At 36.5% G+C, this 23,824-nt stretch overlaps 1 protein-coding gene across 1 annotated transcript in view; it reads right to left on the bottom strand.

Annotated features, from left to right (window-relative positions):
- LOC110465882 (peripheral-type benzodiazepine receptor-associated protein 1-like) overlaps positions 1 to 23,824 on the bottom strand; it is a 212,055-nt gene that overhangs the window by 115,559 nt on the left and 72,672 nt on the right. The window contains exon 7 of the mRNA XM_021522010.1: positions 13,335 to 13,373. Within this exon, the coding sequence (XP_021377685.1) occupies positions 13,335 to 13,373 (39 nt within the window). The remainder of the gene's footprint in view (positions 1 to 13,334; positions 13,374 to 23,824) is intronic.

The raw sequence follows: 23,824 nt of genomic DNA, 5'->3' as shown, positions 1-23,824 counted from the left end.
GATGTAAAACACAAACAAACCAAAACCAACTAACAAAACCATCAAGACAGCTTCCAGGAGTTATAAACAGGGGGGGGGGAAACGGAATTTTACTGAAAATATGGAGGTCTTTCCTTTGGTTTCTTTTTCTTTTGTGTGCCTTTATTAGAGCAGGTGGTCTTCTCACCTGAACATCTGTTTATGAAAGATAACTATTTACAGGTTTTAGCTGCTGGAGTGTTTTCATTAGCGTGGTGTTCACCATTTTTGTTTGGCATTTTAGTGGAATTAACGCATCGAGCAAATCAACAAATACTCGGTATTCTACAGTCGTTGTCGTGTGAAATACAATGTGAGCTAGAGATCAATATCATGTTAACTGAGGAAATGTTTTATAAACTAAGAGCTTTAATTACTGCGTATCTATACACAAAGAAGAAATCTAGCTACCAGTAACCGTGACATCAACGACAATGTAACAGTGCACTAACAGTACACCATCTAGAGTTAGTTCAAAATGAGGCTGTGTACCTGCATGATGTTGTCTCCCAAATTTCAAGGGTAAACATTTTCTGCTTTTAATACATTTTATTGAAACCTGTCCCCTTTCTCATACATATCTCACAGAAAATCTGTCCGTTCTCATACAGACATCTCAAAGACACAATTGTACCCAATCTCATAAATATCTCAAAGAAAATGTCACCTTTCTGGTACAGCTATCTCATTGAAACCTGTGCCCTATCTCATAAATATTTCATAGAAACTTTCTTTTCTCAGAAATCTTACAGAAAATCTGTCCTTTCTCACAGAAATATCAAAGAAAACCTGTCCCTCTCACAGAAAACCTGTCCCTTCTGACAGAATTCTCATGGAAAATGTTTTCATATTCATCTCATAGAAAACCTGTCCTTTCTCATACAGATATATCACATACAAAACTCTTTTATCATACAAAATATTCTCATAGAATATCTTATCCATTCTCACAGACATTTTAAAAGAAAGTCCGCCCATTCTGATACACACATCCACAAGATCTATGTCACTTCAAACCAAATCTCTCAAACGAAATCTGTTCCTTCTCAAACAAAATCTCTCGAAAAAAATCTGTCCCTTCTCAGACAGATCTCATAGAAAACCTCGTCCTTCTCACAAACAGACATCTCTAGGAAATCTCTTGTTTGTGTCTGACATATAAATTATGTCTTTAACCATTAAACGACCCTCATGTTCTGCCTTTGGATACAGCCATTTGTCTATATAGATAACGTCTCTGGATGGAGGAGGCTTTTAGACCACCATATAAGGGCTATAAAGTGCTTTCAGCCCTTTGGAGGACAATATATATCATATTTATTTGTTCGGAAGACCGTAAAATATATAATATGTCTTCAATAACAATTTACACAGTGAACCTAGCTATTTAGTGCCAGGAATGTCATTTTTGTGTAAGGGAACTTGAAATCTGTTTTTCTGAGGCAGCCTCTGTATTATTAGTTCCATTATATTTCATAGTGGTAAGTTATATATCAGACACTTTGGAAGGTGACATTCTAAAGATTCTATTTTCAGATTCATTTTAAACTTCTTAAATGATACAAACATATGTCTTTCTTATAACAGCTGCTTTCTTTTACAGAACACAGAGTGTTTTTGCATGAGGAAAAATTAGCATTCGCAATCCATACAATATACAATATACATTACAATCCAGTCACACCTGCTAAGAATATGGGTGGATGGTTTACGAAAAAACTACAATCAACAACAGCCCTCAGGCTCAGCCCTCCACCACCAAAACAGGGCATGTCCTTAAATGACCATAGCTGTTAATAGGACGTGAAACACAAAGAAACTAACAAACTTATTATAGACCCCTCAAACTGTTGATTATCAAAACTTTCAACACCAGAAGAAAAACCACTGTTTCAAAGTTACGTCTCGTAAACTTGAACGATGACCAACCATTGATCAAAGACGTTTTAAGTCTGAACACTGGTTCATTTTTAAATCAGTAAGATAAATTATTTAAGATTTATCACAATTACGGCAAAAATGTCAAACCAACCCTTGATCAAATACAGAGCTACTGAACAGCATGGGTGTCCTTTCCATTAAGGTTAACACCAAGCTTATGTCCTATTCTTGGCACCGAAAGAAAAAAAAATGCTCTCAGGACAAAACCAATGTTTCTTTAAGGTTTAATAGGTCCATAGGCACAGAGTGACCTTTGCTAATGGTACTTCCCTCCCGATTTGCCCGTTGAACGACAAGCGACCATTTAGTAACAACGGTGACAGCCCCAGCCCACTCAAAAGCTCAGCTAGGGAATGCGGAACATTGATCATCACGTCAGACAAGCCACTACATTGTACAACAAATAAGGCCCTTGTCTTTACAACCATCAATTTTCATGATAAATCTCTGCACAATGTGTTGTGTCTTGTACAAGTTAACCCATCCACCCCTAAAGTCACATTTGAACCTTACCATTTCAAAGACTGGGCCAGTCCAGTTTAAATATGTAGGGGTGAATTGGTGAATGAGTTAAATACTTGTGGATGACGTTCTACAGCTGTATCAACAAATAGCCAATCAGAGTTGAGGAATCTTGCATATTTAAATGTTTTAATTTATTCACATTTAAATTTAAATTCTATTCATTTTACAACAATTATGAAAAAAGTTTCCTAAATTATATTAATCACTCTTGTTGGCTAGCAGGAAACGAACAGAGGGTCTAAATGACGGAGGATAAACTGGAGTACCAGGAAAAAACCAATGTGCTTGGGCAGGTGACCCAATACCTTTCCATGTCCACGCAATCTCATCCTCAATATCCAGGGGTTATGCTCACTTTCGCTCTCTACACCCCTGGAATATGTCATAGCAAAATTGAAGGCACAAAGATAGCTGTTTGATTAGTCTCAGGTAAAAAAAATGACCAATCGCCAGGCTGATACCTGTCCTTTGAAGATTACAAAGGAGAGACGCCCAACTTCAAAGCCTGTCAATTTTTACTGTGACTTGACCGCGAGATTCTTTTGATGTACATCAAAGGATCAAACTAGTCTCATCAGCAAGGTGGCGCACACCGAGCCTTCAATTTGCTGTGACATATTCCAGGGGTGCAGAGAGCGAAAGTGAGCGTAACCTCTGGATATCGAGGATGGTCCAATCTGGGAATAAAACCCAGTGGCCTTGCACTTCAATGAAAGGTGAACAAGTGCATGATCTGTTTTATTCACATTTAAATGCACCAATGAACATCCAGCACGAAAAGTTCAGTTAAATTTCAAAGCTGTACGTTCTGTTAATGCCAGAAAATACTTAAATTGAACAAAAAAAACAAAGATCTAAACTCAGGCGACGTGTGTTGATACTCAGCATTCGCCAAATTGCAATAACAAACCATAAAGTAAGCTGTGTTTTGAGGCCTTCAAACCCAGACAGACGATGAGACTGAGAGCTCAAGTGTCAGTTGCTTTTAAAACATCGGTATGATAGAGACAACAGGAGTGTTTTAGCAGCCGTTACCCAGACAATATCAAACCATCATAGTGCCATATAGGATTTCATTAACATTTAACACTTTGTCATAAAGTACTTCATTCTGATCCGCATTGAACAGACAAATCAGTATATTTATTGTCTCAGTCAGCAGAAATTGGAATTTCTCTACTATCCTGTCAAAATGTTTTTATAATTCTCAAATCCTTACAAACCGAATTCCTACATTATGAATCAGTGTATCTAAACAAGCAAGAGGACTGCATTACTGAGTAAACACTCTTTCCAATAAATGGGGCCACGATGGCCATCAAGTGGTTAAGGCGTCTGACCCTCTGCTACCACTATAGCCCTCCACCACTGGGTCACGGATTCCAGGCCTACGCGGGGCAGTCGCCAGGTACTGGCCGCAGGTTGGTGGTTTATCTCCGGGAACTCCGGCTTTCCTCTACCACCAAAACCTGGCCAGGCACGTCCTTAAATGACCATAGCTGTTATTAGGACGTAAAACACAAACAAACCAATCTTTCTAATAAAGAATTAAGGACCATTACAACCAAAAATCTCAGAATCCAATAAGTTGACGAATTAGACACAAATATTAATATTAAACGCTTGGATTTTGAGAAATATGGGCACTTTCTAGCAATACACAATAAAGGCCACAAAACCTGTGCCCTAGAGCAAGAAACATGAATCAAGTCTCCTGGGACCACGTCATTGTAAAAAACAAGCTGAAGGTAATTAGTTTATTTAACAATGATCAGTCATAGCTGGATAGAGAGTGCACAGTTATCTAAAGCCTGGTCAACTTGACGGTAATTATTACAATTATCACAGAGAAACAAAAACTATGTCTATCATATTTTCTTTTATACACTGAATGATTTCTGTAGATTTCAAAGTAAAAAATAAAATTTTAAAAAACGTATAATCCAAGGAACTTTTGACAAACTCAAAAATAATTGGCCCTATGGTTGACCTATAAATAGCAACAAAATCTTTGACTTTAACTTTTTGACCTCTGGACCCTGAAATATGATCTCATCTGATATAGGTATATCCTTCATAATTGACTTTTGTAAAAACTTCGATAATAATGTACACAGATGAAAATCTATTGAAATATGTATATTCTTCAAAAAACTTGGGTACAAAACATTAATGTAATTCCTTCTATTCAAAGATCATATGCCTTGATTTTAAATGCATTTAACAAATTAATAGATGCACTATAACAAACAGGAAATGATGATAGTTTAATCCTTCCAGGAATATAGACCACAATCACCCTGGAATCAACAGCAGCAGGTCGTTGGTTGGTTGGTACACCGCGTTTACACTAGAACATTCCATGAGGGTTTCAGCTGTGACGAAGATTTGTGCGCCGATAACATGTATAATTTAAGGAGCAATGAAGACAAACAGCGATGGGTGTATATATACAAATATCTGTCTCTCTTCAGAACAATAATACTGGTTTCTTAAAAAACTCCAGGCACTGATTGGCTGCTTAACTGACCAATGCATATCAACCAAAGAACATTTCAATCAATCTTAAACTGTGACCCGTCTCTTCAGACCACAAATTCTAAAACAGATTTGTGCAAAGTTACTCTTGCTAATGATCAGGTCCGATCAGCTATAGCTATACACTGAATACGGTGACAATTGGAAACTTATAAAAGACTTTGCCAATTGACCTTCACTGACCTTTGGACGAATCACTGTACACCCAAGTTGCTCAAAGGTACAAATTGACCAAATTACAGTGATCTTGCATGCATGAATTTCGAAATGCAAATCTGAAAGATGTTTCATTAATGTTAGATTAAGAACTGTTCAAACTGACCAATTAACAGTTCAAAGGTCAACTGACCAAATCACCCATCAATTTTAAACAAAGACTATTCTAAGCTTGCAAAATCATACAATGAGAAATTATCAATTGATCTAGTGCAAATTAATAAGGATTATGGTTATAATTCTGTTAAAAAACTGTAAAAGATTTCAGTGATTCAACTGAATGAACAGCAAATACCATACGCTACCCAAAAGAGTAAGCCCCAAGAGAGAATTAAGACAAATGGTCTGAATACACAGTTGGTCTTTGTATACAGGTAGTTATCATTTAGAAAGCATGTACATACAGGAAATTCCTTTGACGATAGTTATACTGATGATATACAAGTGGTCATTAAGGCCGGTTTAATGGCTGTATATTATATACCTCAATGAACAATTACTTCGATCAACACTATAGGTTATAGGAAAATAGTCACCGATCTGAACGACCCCAGGGTTTAATTATTGAACAACAGTCAGCATCATTTTACGAAACTGATACAGGTTTTAAATAAATCATTATAACAACATTCCAGTGTGCAACAATATTTTGCATCATGTGTTTAAATCTGATCGTACTTTATCATATAAGTTTCCAAAAGCAGTCGGCTCTGATATCAATAATCAGCTGATGCTTTGAGTTTTTGTCTATTGGATATAAACTTCATTGATGAAATCAAAAACTTGTAGTACCAGACCAGTGGAGTAAGCAAATATATATATATATAAATCTGACCACCTTTAAAAGGTAAAACCTTTAAAAAATAGGTCTCTGCTCTGGCTCTTAGAGTGGACACAAAGCAGAAGTTTAAATACGTTTTTTACATTCAACCGTCTCATCTGAGCTTTTGACGGACGACACTAAATACATGGCAATCTCGCCGATAACCATTACAGAAATAATGGAGGAAGAAATATAGGCTTCTTACCGTATCTTAGACTGGACAGACTCAGGCCTCACAAGAAAAACACTGACCACAACATCATAGAATCGAAATCCTGAGTAAATCTTCCAAAATGATAATCACTGACTTATGAATTCGTGCAGTTCTTCAAAATGCAACTTGCTGAGTGGCGCAGAAAAAATTGCGGCAAACAGTTTAAGAATATAAAGACTGAATAGCATCCATGTGTAGTTATGGTCTGCAGCCATAGAACACAGTGAACGTTCCACTATAGCTATAGGGTCTAGCTAGTCAATGGACGGCCACAATCAATATATCCTGTAACACCGTGCTACGGTACGGATACCGTGTAGATCAGCGTCACTGAGAGACGAAAGCAACTGCAGGAGACAAACACACGACATCATGAGACGCAGACTATTATCTTAACCCATTACTACATATATATATATAATATATAGGGTATGATACGGGGAGGTCAATAAGTGTATACAAAGGACATACGTACGCCATTATATATATCTTGTACTTAAATATTTGTATTCTCAGCAACATTTTCAAGGAGTATAAGGTAACTTTGATTTTCCGTTCAAGAGTATGAATAGAGTTTTATTGCATTAAGTTATCTTTGTGAAGAATCAAGGCATGTGTAACGTCTGCTCTGCCTGAGTGACCAATGTAACATTATCTATTAGAATGAAAAATGCCTTTACATTGATAATAGGGATTTAATTTTGTGAGATGGATCAATTAATAGGAGGCCTTCGTGTATCTGCTACAGCAGAAAAATGGTCAAAATACACGGAATGTTGTTTGAGGAAAATCATGTCAAAATGAAGATGCAAAGCTCGTCATTTTTACCCATACCCAGCTAACTTTCATTATTGTGACAAAAACAGTATAGGTGTGACGAGTTTTGTAAAAGACCAATTAAGCTTAACCTTTTCACCCCTATGTAACTTTAGTAGACAATACTATACATTGATATGAACAAGTCCATTATGGTCTACAGTGGTGAAAGGGTTAAGTATCAGACAGGCAAAGCCATTATATAACTCACTATTTAGATGTTCTGCAATTTCCAACCCAAAGTTGATCGTCTCTTGGGAATCAAACTCTACGCCTACCTGAGCAGACATTGTTCACATGTACAGGTGAGAAACCAATGATTTACCTATCCATTTACACACCTGTACCAATGATTTACCGATCCAATAACACACCTGTACAAATGATTTACCTATCCATTAACACACCTGTACCAATGATTTACCTATCCATTAACACACCTGTACCAATGATTTACCGATCCATTATTACACCGGTACCAATGATTTACCTGTCCATTAACACACCTATACCAATGATTTACCTATCCATAAGCACACCTGTATATAGTTTTGGCATCCGCTGTGTTCATACAGTTGTGATGACATACCGGTGTCATGCATAAAAAGTACCCCCCTACCAAAAAGTATCCGGATACTATTTAAGCAGGAGGTACATTTTATGCATGACACCGGAGACTTTACCGCAGTGTCAATAACCCATCGCGACTGATGATGTAACTTGCAGACGCTTTCCTATTGATTTCTGTTATTAATAACCGATTTGCCGGTCTCCATAGGGCAACAACGACATTAATATTGTAGATAATAAAAGATTCATTGTTAATGCCGATCTTGGTTATGTTCCGGCCTCCGATGTTACCAGAACTCTACGACGTAACACACACACATTTTACCAATTACACGCCCATGTACTTGGAAAGTCATTTAATGAACATCAGGCCATCATTAGAACTATTAATCCGTTACAGTGAGTATTATAATGATCAAGGTATTCAGATTAAATAGTCTGCTGGTATATGGCTGTATCATTATTGATCATACCTGAAACCGATTCTCTGGAGATTTCACCAATCAACCTGGTTACAGCACCAGTAACCACGGTAATAATCTGCGATTAAACTTTGCCGTAACCTCACATCATTCACATTTTTTCCTATATCGACATATTGTGCTGACTGAATCACAAACTAACCATGATTAAAAATAAATAAATAGAAAGGTAGCTCTTTTTTGAAGTACTGTACCTGGGTCATCATGATCAATGTCTGCCAAACTATAACTAAAATTTACAAGAAGATGCACAACAAACACTGCTTAGATGCAATATTAGGCCATTGATAATCCAGTGAACCTGGAAATTGTGTTGAAATTTAGAGTTCCAATTTTATGACATGATGATGAACTAGCAGGGATGTTAAATAAACACAAACTGTTTTTGAATGCAGGTAGTCAACTAGACTAAAGTGGACCACATTATTAATTTTCCTAGTCCTATGTCAATGTTGCTATTTAAACAAAATCCTTACGGAAACATTACGGAACATAAATTACAATTATTGCAATAAAAATATAGTGAAGTTTTAGGGGGAAAAAAATTAACAAATTTTAATGCATATACCCCGGTACCTGTATTTCAAGCTGCGTTTTCTAATAAAACAAAATTGTTATTTTATAATCTACCAAATGAGAGTATATGATAAACTTATCCCCAAAAGTCCAATTAGGCTAGATGTTTTACTAGTCCTTGCTGAAATCTACTAGTCTGAGACTTAAGAGGACTACAAACTATTTGTGTCAAACCCTGTCAAACCCTGTCTAGTGAACCAATATGATGAAGTTTGGAACTCCAATTTTATGAAACAAACAAGAACGGCTCTAATTGAAGCAGTTTACTAATTGTTTGTTTGCTTGGTTGCTTGGTTGCTTGGTTGCTTGTTCATTTGTTTGGAATGGTTCAATCACTCTTACAAGCAGATATTTTGCAACTCAACCAGTTTTTTGAAAATCTAACCCACAAGACATTCTTGTGGATCATTGTGACAACAACTTTCTTCCAAGAGGATGATCTTATTTTGTAGCTCATTTATTGTTTTAACAATTCAGCCGAGCAGACATTTTTGTAACTAATTCAAGAAATATTTCAACCATTTAACAATCTTCTACCAAGAGAATGTTCCTGTAGCTAGTTTAATGTGCACCATTTTTATACTTGCTAACTTTTATAAATTTCCATGGGGGAGATTACATGTTCTCATAATTGTTAACACCCTAGAGAAAAAATAACACTTTTAAAGGCATCTTTTTAACCGTTCTTTCAGATGAAATCATCATATCTTTCAAGATAGGAATATAGTTTAGCAAAATTACTTTAGGGCCCGAACTCAGGAGTCTACCTCCTAAATAGGGAGAGTTGGCAAGTATGCATTTCTTTATCAGGGTATGTTCTCAAACAAGTCATTGATGTATTAAACAATACATTGTTCAAGAGGACATTCCTGTAACTGGCATTCAAATTTTTTAATAATTCTCTAACGCAACTGTCTTTTTTAATTGTTCAATATACTTTGACATTTATTAAATACCCAGAACAGTTTTACAGCCAAACTGAAGAACATTTTCACTAATCTGCCGAACAAAAAGTTCTTTAACCTTAAAAATATGGAAGTAAATTATTCAAAATCAATTACATTTATTCTAAATACGATGAACTTTTTCCAGATTTCAGTAGGAACAGTTTTTCATAGTGTTATCAACAAACTATAAGAAGATATCAGAAAGAGTCCAAAATAGTTTACGTATCAACATTTACTTACATTTACGAGAATGCAATTGGGTTTTTTCCACTGCTGTCCAAACACCCACACCAACCTAGTTTCCCGGAAGTGTAAAATAAATAAGCTCACCGGCTCTGTTCAATTTGGCGACTAAATATAGGGTCTGTACTAACACCTTGACTGAGTGGGTACATTGTGGAAACAGCAACGTTAGCACTATTTCCAGGTTCCAATTCCCAAACGACTGAACCCTATACTGTTAATTTAACCATGGCCTCAAAGGAGCGTCCGGCCGAGATGGTACGACTTATTGGTTAGTTAGCCATCATCATAAAATCAAACTTAATAACACTAACATACATGGCACAATTTCTAGTCACGCAGACCAATCCTTCTAGATCTGTTAGGTATATATATGTAATGAATGTCGATTGCGAGTTTAGAAACTTTAAAATACTGTGGAAAAATCGTGTGTATGGAACAAAACAATGTGTCTTAACGAAGAAAGCAATGCATGTCAGAGCCTAAATATAATTAACAAATTTCCTCTGTATAACAGATTAAGGTGAACTGAAGTATATAGTTTATGGTATATTCCGATGGAATCAATATATGACTCTTTTGAAGCAATTTCGGATGGAAATTAAAATTTTATAAGTAAAATTGACTTTCCCTTTTACATATAATTCCTGGGAAATAATCTTACATCCGTGCAGCGTCAGATTTTATAGCCTCAGGCAAAATCTTTAACCTGACATCATATCATCGTTTTCACTCTTAAATAAGGTACAGCAAGTCATCAAAATATTTTATGATTTCCACAAATATCAACCCCATTATACATGATATTTTAAGACCCTGATCAAAACATCATAATTCAGACACGTAATTAATATACATCATGTATATTGAACTTTAGTCTTTGAAATGATACATAGCAAATTTAGCTTTGTCTGCAATAAGGCAATATTTAGTAGAGGCCCTATAGCCGTCTTATATTGTAGTTTACCGACATTTGCAAATCAATATTGTTTTTAACCAAACTGAATGCTGTGAAATGACAAATGATCTGAAGTTGAATACATTACATGCTGAGCATTATTTCTCTTTCACGTGCTGTGGCGAGGTACTGTGTCCTCAAATTGAAATTGTTACGGGTAGGCAAAATCACAAATCATTAATCTAGGTCACATGGCCCTTGATTTCACATTTATATGCCGCTATAATATGTTACTCTGGCGTTTATAACCATGATTTTTGTAATTTCGCATGGCCACAACAAAAGTGATTTGAAGCTCAAAGGACAGCTATACTAGTAAAATAGAAATTTATTAAGCTCTGCATAACATGGTATATTATTCTATTATGGCCCTTTCTCGAGGGGACTGTTATGTGATAGTGTTGTCTGGGCACTATACCTCTTCAGATAACACTATAAGAGAACTGTTCCCGAGGGAAAGGGTCATAATAGATTTAGTACATCACATGACTGTCATTTGACCATGAAAAGTAACATATTTAATGATTAACAACAAACGGCAATAAGATAATTTTTTGAGTAGATCTTTCCTTTTTTGTTGCGTATTCAATTCACTGGATTGAATCATCCCTAGGTCACATATAACGTTCCCCTTTCCAGTAGGAAGTCTTTAAGGACTGCGACGTCAAATGGTGTCGCCTGATCGCGATCGTCTTTATGCATTGCTGAGCCTCTGCGAAGCAATCAGCATTCCTTCAGGCCCCGAAATTTGAAGCCATTTTGGCAGATGACAACAATGAAGTGAAAGTAGAATATGTACAGCGCCCCCTATGAGAAGGGACGCAACTCTTAGCGTCACGCTACTTTTCCCGCAGTCTCAGCGGTCCAAAAAAAAAGGTATAGTGCCCGTCTCCAGGTATAGTTCCCGTTGTCAAGGGCGGATGCTAACTATACCAAATAAAACAAGGGTTGTTATCCAAAAGCTATCCTAGAAATTATCATGTGATGTACTAAAAATTCATAGCATCCAATTTGGTTACGAAATGTTATAATTTTACTGTAAAAGTGAACATGCTCGCAGTGGTGAACTGGTCCCATTTTTCACCGATTCATTAGTGTGGATTTTTGTTTGTTTGTTTGATTTTGTTTAACGTCCTATTAACAGCTAAGGTCATTTAAGGACGGCCTCCCCTGGGTGCAAGATGCATGCATGTAGTGTATGTGTGTGTATATTGGGAGGCTGCGATATGTTCGTGTTTGTCTCCTTGTGATAGCGCGAAACTGATGCCGAAATATCCACATGAAAATATCTATATAGTAAAAGAAGATAAAGTATCCATGTGAAGTAGGTAAGTATAGAAAAAATGAGATCTAACGATCGACTACAAATTTATTGAATTTTGGGTTTTTTATTTCACAACTTGATTGAATAATTTTATGTACCCTACATAATTGATAGAGAAAAATCAGGAATCTCCCCAAAAATTGGGAAATTAATCTTTTGAATATAATTGTAGAATATAAAATTATCTAACAAGATGTTTTAACAGTTTCGTACTCAAAGACCTATTTATTGAAGATATATACGTCTTCAATACATCATTATTTATCAGCATGTGGAAATCGTATTGTTTGGCAATGTTTCACACCCTGTCACCAATGTGGATCGTCATAGCAACATTACACAACATTGATCACCATGACAACAACCCAACAACTCTTTAGCACTACCCTATATACATTTAACACTGTAATGGCGGACACAAAAACATGACTACAACATTTATATATATATATACATATATATAAGGAACAACTTTCAGCTAAATGTAAAAATAGTATCTTTTTTTTTACAAAAACAGGATTCACAATATATAAAGCCACTCAAAGAAAAATCAATAAAAATATTTTTAAAAAATCAGAAAACATGCAAAAATTTGTTTCCATCTACAAAAAGAGACCAAAACGCTATACATATTTTAAGTCACAATTGCAAATCAAATTTTGAAATAACTTACATCTATAAATGATTTCAACCATTTATATATTTAAATATATTTCTTTTCTTAGTTTGTAATTTTACAAATCGATACATTTTTCAACCAAATTCATGTTCTGTTTTATCGATTTCTACAAAATTTTATTCAGCATATTAGGCAAGTTTGGTTCCCCTTCAATATCTTTACACGGAGTATAATTTTCTAAAATTTGTCCAATTAATAAAAAAGCAAGCTTTAAAAATAGCATTTAAGGATTCAATGAATTCAAAATGAAATCGACTCTATGAGATAGCTTAATTAATCAAGCGCCTGCAGGATTTTGAAAATTAGAAGTAGAGCAGGCACTGACTGTTCTACAAATAGAAAATCCATTTCTATGTTTACTGAAATAGAAGAACTTCAAGCGAAATATAAACATAAAAATGGTACACCATTGATACGATTCCATTTACACACACAGACAGAGGTTGTGCGTGGTACAACTTTACCTTAATTCCTTTCAGACGAAATGGAACTTGACGTCTTACCTGTCCAGAAAAATTCAAAGTGTTAACCCTCGAGCCAAAAAAGTCTCGTATTGTTTCCATAAATGCTTTTTAGGAAAATCTGCAAATAATAAGTTCTCAAAATCGTTGATTATTCCTTCTATTGACGCTTCCGAATCATCTCGCTTTGCAGTCGAACGAACCATCCAAGTAATTTTCCACAACAACACTATAATTGGAAGCAAGAATTGGCATCAACAACTGGGGAATGTTTGTGAGAAGGTGTGAGAAGCTTGTATCTAGGTAAGTTAAGGGCCAATGGTGCTAATGGATCATAGTCAGAAAACAGTCCATGGCCCTTCTGTTGAAATTGTATGACATACTTTAAAATGATCGGTGGAGTTAATATTTACATGACGTACCTGAAGCCCATATTTCAGTGAAATTCAGAGCCTTCTAAACACAGATTCACGTCAGAAAGAAGACATATGTTTCGCAGACGGTATTAAAAGACGCCTCTGTTTTTGCACCAACTCTTCATTCCCTATACAAGACCTAACATGATAATCTAGGGAGTAGAAACTCGTGTAAATATCCTCACCTTGCTGCAGATATAAAACAAATACACCAATGACGCATACTACATACATTCTCTTCTTGTTGTTTTGATCGAATGAAATTTATACACATTGGACAATGTCGGTATCTAAACCTGCAATACATTGACTCGTAATATTTCAGATAATGGTTTAACTAGCTATCCTGATAATATGATTGTGCTATTCTTTATGTTTCTTTTGTACCATTCAAAGGACTAGGGGTGTAAAGGGTCGTTTCTCAGGGCCTCGATCATCAGGGATTTAAAAATAGTGTTACATTTGTAATCTGGGATAAATGATCGAAGTACGCAAATATGATATTTCAAATTAATTGGACAACTGGTATAGACGATATTGCGTAACGAAGAGATGTAATATATGTCCTCAACCCGCATATTCCACAATAAAACACATGAATATCGTCTACCGTGTGCTTTTTAGTTTGGTAATTGGCCATTTCGATGCAAATTAACAAAATACTGTTCAATTTTTGAAAACCTTGGCACGCACCAACCAAAAATATATTTGGCATGCTTAAACATTGTCATACCAGTCGTCATTTGTAGAAAGGAATGTTTGGTTGTGCATTGTGGAGGCTTTCATTTCTGCATGCTAATATAACTGTCCAAAAACATCCTATTTTGGCTACTTCTGCATTGCAAATAATGCAATTTTACTGCTATGGTGGTATATACCTGCGCCAGGCAAAATAGCGCAAATTATCCAACATGAATGTTTATAAAAGGAATTGGTAATTTCATTTTAGGTTGAAATTTTCTATTTTGATGAGGTTGAAAATGACCCATAACGCCTTTTAAAGTCCTTTCTGTAAATAGTAACTGAAGTTACCAGTTATCATCACTGTCGGTTTTTGTGGGAGGTTCTAATATTTTCTTTTTTATTTCTCCTCAGTTTTTTTGTCCATTGACATATAAACTAGACTATAATGCTCACAAATTTTACTTGTTTAATGATATGCTGTAAATATGTGATCATTTTATTTTTATTTATTTTTACGAATCAAAATGTACCGGCTTATAAATAGTGAACCAAGGATTGAAATTTCATGATGTAAATGTCCACAGAAAAATAATGACCTATCAGATAGCAATTACATTTATCCTTCAAGGATTGTATCGACTTTCTAATTTTTCTGATATGACCTTTTCATAGAAGTAGAAGTCAACAAGAAAATTTTGTTAGCATTCAGATGTGACAGCAAACAGTCCTTAATAACAAACCAACTCTGTCAACACTTAAGCAAATTGAGAGTTTTTAATTTTAGAAGCAACCTTTTGTACTGAAATCTATTTCTTGCCAGCAGAAACAATTGTTCTTTTTTCTGAGGAAGTTTGATGATAAAAGGCTCTTCAGAACATGCAAGTGTTTCTCTAGCTACCTCAGCTCCTAAACAAAACGTGTGTCATTGACAATCTTATACCATCAATACCGATCTTGTTATCGCTTATTTAATTAAGAATTCTTTTCAGCAGACAATAGGGGAGATAGGGGTCCCCACAATTCTATTATCACGATAGTATTGACAAATTTGGATCCGTGACAGCACTCTGACATCAATACTTCTTCTTTTATTCAGCTCCGAAACAATTCAATTCCAGATGATTTGAGTTCTAGGAATGCGCTTGATAGATTCATAAGAATGCCTTGTGCCCCCAATTTCCCGTTTTCCTTCTCGAACAGGACGAACCCGAGCGTCCTGTGATTTACAGTTTGGCTGGGTCAATAACAACATACGGAGCCTCACTCTGAGCCTGCGACACAGACACAGACAGCTATAACTTAATCGTCATTGATCACTGCACACCAATCACAAACTCATGTCCTGTGTCTTCCCACAGACTGAAGAATCACACATATTTGATAAATTTTGGCAAAAAAATTTAAACGAACATTCACAACTAGAAGTAAATCAATGATTCTGACATGATTTTAGATGACACATGGTCAAGTCTACAGACGAAACACTTCAAACATCTGAAATTTTTTAACATGAAGTGAATTAAACTTAATGTTATCGGACACCTGACTATTCTGGCAACCTGTATAATCCAAAATAAATCCTGATGAAAACTATCAAATATAAGACCTCAGAATTCTGTTATCTGGTCGGATCCAAGAAAGGTGAACTTTCATCTGGATGAAAAGTATACCAAGTAAGACCTCAGTATACAGAACTTCAGATAAGTCCATTCCTGATGAAAACCAACATACCATACCTGAGTATTCTGACTTCCTGTCTAATCCAACATGTTGTAATTCATGATTTCTTATGAAAACTATACCAACAAATTTGAGTCAAAGTATCTCCCCTTTGGAGACAATTTTTAGTTATTCCAAAAACTTGTCAATGAGACCAATTTGTTGTGCCCCCTCTTCCTTTTATTTTTAGCTAAAGATATTTGGCACCAATGCAAACTTTCCTTTGCCATCTTTAACTGGAAGACCATATATATTGTTCTGCAAGTTTTAGAAGAAACAAGATGCGTTAATTAGTGTGGTATCATTTGACCTTTTTCCTAGAACGTCTTCAAGGCCATGATTTAGAAAGCAAAACACATCATAGTAACATCTTTATCTAATTTAAAGACAGCTCATAAAACCTAGATCACTTGTGGGACTGTTTTTGGCGATAACAACAAAACTACAAAAATTACGGAACTCACGTAGACCTGGTTATCTATCTGTTGTAACTATATATATATATATGACCACACAATGCCTGTCTTCAAAATAAACAGTCTCCTGATGAACGGGGAATCAACCCGAGAAAGGCCCAGAGACGCTATCTCTGTCTTTCGTTCTATTTTTTATATTTAATTCCAACACAAGGACTTCTCAATGTTTTCTTTATATATATATATATATATACAAGATACTACAGTAACATGTCCCCCTGTAGTATCATCAGGTTCCCAGCCACCGTTTCGCACTCCTGCCAGACTTACGTTACATCGCAATTTACCCAGTTATTTGTAACATATGTGCAGCTCTGTGGTTATAAAAACTCGGTACAAAGCATTTGTCTCTACAGGGAATCTGTATCATCAAAAATGGCACGGCTACGCGGCGTCTGGACTCGCCGAGGGATTCGTCTGCCACAGATAAATCATCACATACGTCTCAACTGACATCTGTCAACACTGTAGTTGGATTGATTTACGTAAAGAGCTCTTACATTTCCTCAGTAAAGCTTCTTTCCTGGTCTGACACAGAAAAAAATCTTTTTTGTCGTAACCAATTGGATAACTGATTTATAATTGTAACCCACAAATCCTCACAGCTGACACTTTCAATCAAGATCTCTCAATTCCCTGATCTCGCATCATTTTGTACATATTCGTACCTTTTAATGAATATTATCGCCTGATAAATCCCCGGGACTTCTGTCGTTTGTTACGTTGAGTCAAGACAAAATTAGATAACAGAATTTTGCAGCATTGAAAATGAAAAATATCTAAAAAAAAAAATGTATTTGTTGTAAGTTCCAAAAACCTGTTTTTGTAAGAACTATATAAATATATATGCCCCTGGACTTCATGTATTTAATTATTACGACATATAATACTTTTTATTGGCATTTCTACTGACCTGCATTATATATATATGGGTGGGCTTATTACCAGGCATGGGCTTATTGCTGGATAAATATGGTACAACAAGAAAACACAAACTGTGTTTTAAAAGATAATAATCAGAATAAGATACATTAAACACCGCTACAAAACAACAAATTGTATTAGTGAGAGCCTGGCAGGTTAATTCACATTGATAATTCCATATATAAGTATACATTCTGGAGCCTATGTAGCTTTCCTGTATTACTTGTTAAAGTTGGTTCGTTGGTTCGTTGGTTTGGGGTCTGAAGTTCTTGCGACAGCTATTAGGGTCAAATGAAGACAGGTAGCGAGGGAAACACTCGCTTCACTCTCTCTCCCCCCCCCCNCCCAAAAAAAGAAAAGAAGTAGGGTAAAGTTTGAAAAGAAAAGGAAAATCTGAAGTCTTGCTATGGGGGCAGGTGTTTTTTTTCTGTGGCCTCTAAAATAGAAGACACATAATAAACCCCACGATTCTACACGGTGGCAAACGTTAGTTGCCTTGACCTATGACATCAATGACCTATGACATCAGTATGATTCGATCAGCAGGTCAATTCTTCCCGCAAAACCGCACAGGGAAATATACTGAGGGGTCAATTTACGTCTCTTCATATTTGACATTGAGATCAGTGGGGGTTGTGTATATCCTTATATCAGATCACAGGGTCTTCTACAATAACATTTGGGTATGTGAAAAATCATCATTCGAGATTTACACCACTTAAGGGACTGCAACCAAAAAGTCAGCATTTTACGGCTTCTCTTCAAATATTGATACCGTTCATATGTCAAATTCGCTTGCTTTATCCTACGTTGATCAATACTTGCATGCTAAATATAGAACACAGCGAATGTCATCTTTTTAATCCATCTAAAAATGCTATCGAACTGCAATCTGAAATAGAATAGAATGCAGACAGATAGCCTTATGATTTCACATCAACTGCCGTCGTTGGAACTGCCCTGGTATGTAGTCTGCCGAACACAGGTTATTGACAAGAGGTACACAACAACTCCGTTGATATAGATATACAGTCAAAGATATTGATTGGGATTGGTCGTTCTCTATGAATTCATCAGATGTCACAGGGACATGACGCTCACTTCCAAACAATTCAATATTGACCTCTAAGACATCACATGTTTATTTGATTTTAAACTACAGGCTGGCTCTGTCAGTCAAACCTGTATAAACGAGACCACTCCTGGGCAGTGGGGGGAAAAAAGCTGAATTTTACTGCATTCTGCTGGAAAATACTGAACTGTTCAGGATAATGCTGAAAATTGCTGAACTGTATACTTGAACCTTTTCTGAAACATTGCTGGACTTTTGCTGGAAAAAAAAATGATTTTGGCCAATTTCAGGTAAATTTCAGCAATTGCGCTATACAGGTTTTCAGCAAAGACTGGACAAGTTCAGTTTAAATATGTAGGGGTGAATGAGTTAATGGAGGTGATCCCATGAGCATATTTGACTATTTATTGTGTTTCAGATCTGAACAAAACAATCTGCATTTTTTATAAAAAAAATATACAAATTAAACCTGGTTTAATGTAATTTATGAATGTCCTAGTAATGCTTTGTTTTTTATTATGTTTCAATATCATGAATATTAAAGTACTGTATGTGTTGTATCTATGATTGATATGAGCGGACGCTGACCATTAGTAGGAGGGGAGAAGGTCAAAAGTCGTATGAATTTGTGGCTATTTTTAGCACCCTATATAAGTATGTGCACTAGCTGACCCTAGGTCACTAGCCTGCTGAAGATGATGGAGGAACAAGGTGTGTACCTTCTTTTTACATCATGATCTAATTTTGAAAAATATCTAAGTGAATTTTATTACCCACCACCTCCCCTTCTTGCCTCCTTCTCAATATGATTATTACTTCTTAAAGGGGCGTTTTCTTACCCCATCTAAGACTTTTAAGTACATTGGACAAAAACTTTAAAAGATAAAGTTTTTATATAAACATGTCGTTTTTAATAAAAACGGCCATTTTCAAAATAGTTATTTATCACTGCTGGCAGTGTCAGATAGTATTCCTACTATTTCCGCTACAAATAGGACTGTAGTTCGGATATTTAGTGTATGCAAATCTGGAACAAATCATTTAATATTTAAATTACATAGTTAATGAATTGAGAGTTTCATTCTATTCTTGAGTTATAGTCAAATCTTATTAATAAAATCCCACCTGTGGGAAGTCCAAAATGTGGTCTCTTAATATAGGTGGTCTCTTTACAAAAGTTTAATTCACAATGAAATCATTTCAATGAAAACACTGAAAGTGGTCTCTTAACACAAGTGGTCTCTTAACACAGGTGGTCCCTTAATACAGGTGATCTCTCAACACAGGTGGTCTCTTAACACAGGTGGTCTCTTAATACAGGTGGTCTCTTAATACAGGTGATATCTCAACACAGGTGGTCTCTTAATACAGGTGATCTCTTAACACAGGTGGTCTCTTAACACAGGTGGTCTCTCAACACAGATGGTCTCTTAACACAGGTGGTCTCTCAACACAGATGGTCTCTTAACAGAGGGTATTCACAAATTGAGCAGGTTTAGCTGGTAGAACATTGAAATTGCTATAACATAGTTCAAAAACGACCGCTTTTCAATTCAACATTTTCAAAGAACAACTATAAAGTAAAACCTTGTTATTTCCAAACAGCTGAAATTAATGAAACAAGAGGTGCAAATTAATTGGGACCTGTATCGCTCCCTTTTTTTTATCAATATTTGTTATCTGAACTAGAAAAGAAGTTGAAAAATGTAAATTCTGATGATGCGAGACCATCCTTGTAATCTTGGATTTCTTACTGAATTTAGCAATTATAGTAACAACACTTGATCAGTCATTGATGGGAATATTGGCACCAATATCAGTTAGAATTCACCTATGGAACGTCAGAATAAGGGAAAAATGGTAAAAGCCTAATTTGAAGACAGGATAGCCTTTGAGGATTTCTAATTAACCAAAAAGAAAATTAAAATAGCAACTTTTAACATTTGGGAACAGAAGAGGATTATCTATACGAAATTTCTGAAGAATTAGTCTGGCGGAACTCAGACAAATTAGCTTAAAATATCTCCGCCAAAAGATAGGCGAATCAGTCCAAGCTAACCAGTACTTAATGAGTCGAGACACTTATAAATCACATTTGCATTGAAACATACCAAGATAAAACCCCTAATGTGTTTTGTTGTGAGTGTTCTGACTGAGGAACGGAGAGAAAATGTCAAGCGGGGGCTAACGCTTCATTTGTATTAATTCCGACCAGCATTGAATTCCCAGATAAACTTCTAGTTTGTGGGTTGGCACTGCGTGTGGGTCTCAAACAAGCATGTATTGACCTTTTATTTCTGAGCTTTGTCTCCGTAACATGTTAATTTTCATCATAGTCCTGCTGGTTTTAGGCAAATGTGGATTCCAAAAAAGCAAAAATAAATGTTTTTGTGTTCTCTAAAGCTGGTGTGTGAATGTCATAGAAATCTAGCATTAACAAAACTTGGGTGTGTACAACAGATTATCAAAAGACATCGAATCATCTTCATCATCAGAATAATCAAAAATCAAATGGCTTAATATAGCACAATGATTGAAGCATGAAATCTATTTAAAACATGGGAGACCTTGACTCCTAACCTTATGACCTCGCATAACATTGCATATATCCCTGACATTGACCTTTGCAGACATCTCCTGACAATGAACTCTCAAACATCCCCTGACAATGACCTTTGCAGACATCCCCTGACAATGACCTTTGCAAACATCCCCTGACATTGACCTTTGCAGACATCTCCTGACATTGACCTTTTCAGACATCCCCTGACCTGTTGGCCTAAAATCCCCTGACATTGACCTTTGCAGACATCTCCTGACAATGACCTTTGTAAACATCCCCTGGCATTGACCTTTTCAGACATCCCCTGAAGCTGACCTTTGCAGACATCCCCTGACAATGACCTTTGTAAACATCCCCTGACAATGACCTTTGCAGACATCTTAATGTGATACATACCAGTACTATAGCACCAAGCCAATAATGTAAAAAAGAAAAATCTGTAGAAAACAGCTTTTGACTTTTCACCTATGATCTTAATTGTGTACTCAGAATGTGATTGAGCCCCATGCAGTAGTCAGAAAACAAATAAAGATGTCATCCTCTGAGTACTACAAAATAAAATCTTCAATGTGTACATTTATTGGAAAGAAAAACATTATTGCATTTCTTCTTTGTATGACGATGTGGGCCTAGGGAACATAAATATGGTAATGAAATTTGTATGGCCTGCTTTTGAAGACATCCAGACAAATCAAGTCACAAATTCTCTTAAATTCTTCAATTTGATTTCATTATCCATGACTTATTGCCAGTATCATTAACAATTACCAGCATATATTATGACCAGGCCAAACAACATTCTCCAGACAGGCCCCAAACAATTCTACAGACAGGCCCTAAACAATTCTACAGACAGGCCTCAAACAATTCTACAGACAGGCCTCAAACAATTCTACAGACAGGCTCCAAACAATTCTACAGACAGGCTCCAAACAATTCTACAGACAGGCCCCAAACAATTCTATAGACAGGCCCTAAACAATTCTACAGACAGGCCCCAACCAATTCTACAGACAGGCCCCAACCAATTCTACAGACAGCCCCCAAACAATTCTACAGACAGGCCTCAAACAATTCTACAGACAGCCCCCAAACAATTCTACAGACAGGCCCCAACCAATTCTACAGACAGGCCCCAACCAATTCTACAGACAGGCCCCAAACAATTCTACAGACAGGCCCCAAACAATTCTACAGACAGGCCCCAAACAATTCTACAGACAGGCCCCAAACAATTCTACAGACAGGCCCCAAACAATTCTACAGACAGGCCCCAAACAATTCTACAGACAGGCCCCAAACAATTCTACAGACAGGCCCCAAACAATTCTACAGACAGGCCCCAAACAATTCTACAGACAGGCCCCAAACAATTCTACAGACAGGCCCCAAACAATTCTACAGACAGGCCCCAAACAATTCTACAGACAGGCCCCAAACAATTCTACAGACAGGCCCCAAACAATTCTACAGACAGGCCCCAAACAATTCTACAGACAGGCCCCAAACAATTCTACAGACAGGCCCCAAACAATTCTACAGACAGGCCCCAAACAATTCTACAGACAGGCCCCAAACAATTCTACAGACAGGCCCCAAACAATTCTACAGACAGGCCCCAAACAATTCTACAGACAGGCCCCAAACAATTCTACAGACAGGCCCCAAACAATTCTACAGACAGGCCCCAAACAATTCTACAGACAGGCCCCAAACAATTCTACAGACAGGCCCTAAACAATTATACAGACTGGCCTCAAATAATTCTACAGATAGGCCCCAAACAATTCTACAGACAGGTCCTAAACAGTTCTACAAACTGGCCCCAAACAATTCTACAGACAGGCCCCAAACAATTCTACAGAAAGGCCCTTAACAATTCAACAGACAGGCCATAAACAATTCTACAGACAGGCCCTAAACAATTATACAGACTGGCCTCAAATAATTCTACAGATAGGCCCCAAACAATTCTACAGACAGGGCCTAAACAGTTCTACAAACTGGCCCCAAACAATTCTACAGACAGGCCCCAAACAATTCTATGGACAGGCCCTAAACAATTCTACAGACAGGGCCCCAAACAATTCTACAGAAAGGCCCCAAACAATTCTACAGACAGGCACCAAACAATTCGACAGACAGGTGCCAAACAATTCGAAATACAGGCCCCAAATTGTTCAACAGACAGCCTTAAACAAATTTAAAGACAGGCCTCAAAACGTCCTACAGAAATGCAACAAATGATTCTCCAGACAGGCCCCAAACAATTCTACAGACTAGCTTTAAATAATTCTACAGACTGGCCCCAAACAATTCTACAGAAATACAACAAACAATTATATATATAGACAGGTCCCACTGGTGATTTGTATTGACTAGTTTGTGTTAAGCTGTATAAAACTACTGGTGATTTGTATCCCCGATGATCTATCATTGTTTTATCAATATGTGTATAGCGTAAAGGACAGACAGGTCGTGTTCTCCATTCATCGTATGCACAATAATCTGATTTGTCTCGCAAGCTCCCGAATAAACGTGAGCTGCTGAGACAGCAACTTGTCTCGTCCGACTCGTGTAAGGTTTTCCTACGATTACGTAGCTTACAGACTGCAATGTCAAGAAGGTTGATATTGGAT

Source organism: Mizuhopecten yessoensis, unplaced genomic scaffold, assembly GCF_002113885.1.
Source record: "Mizuhopecten yessoensis strain PY_sf001 unplaced genomic scaffold, ASM211388v2 scaffold11103, whole genome shotgun sequence".
NCBI classification, from domain to species: domain Eukaryota; kingdom Metazoa; phylum Mollusca; class Bivalvia; order Pectinida; family Pectinidae; genus Mizuhopecten; species Mizuhopecten yessoensis.
The sequence above is the reverse complement of the archived record's forward strand: the minus strand, read 5'-3'. Positions and strand labels throughout refer to the sequence as shown.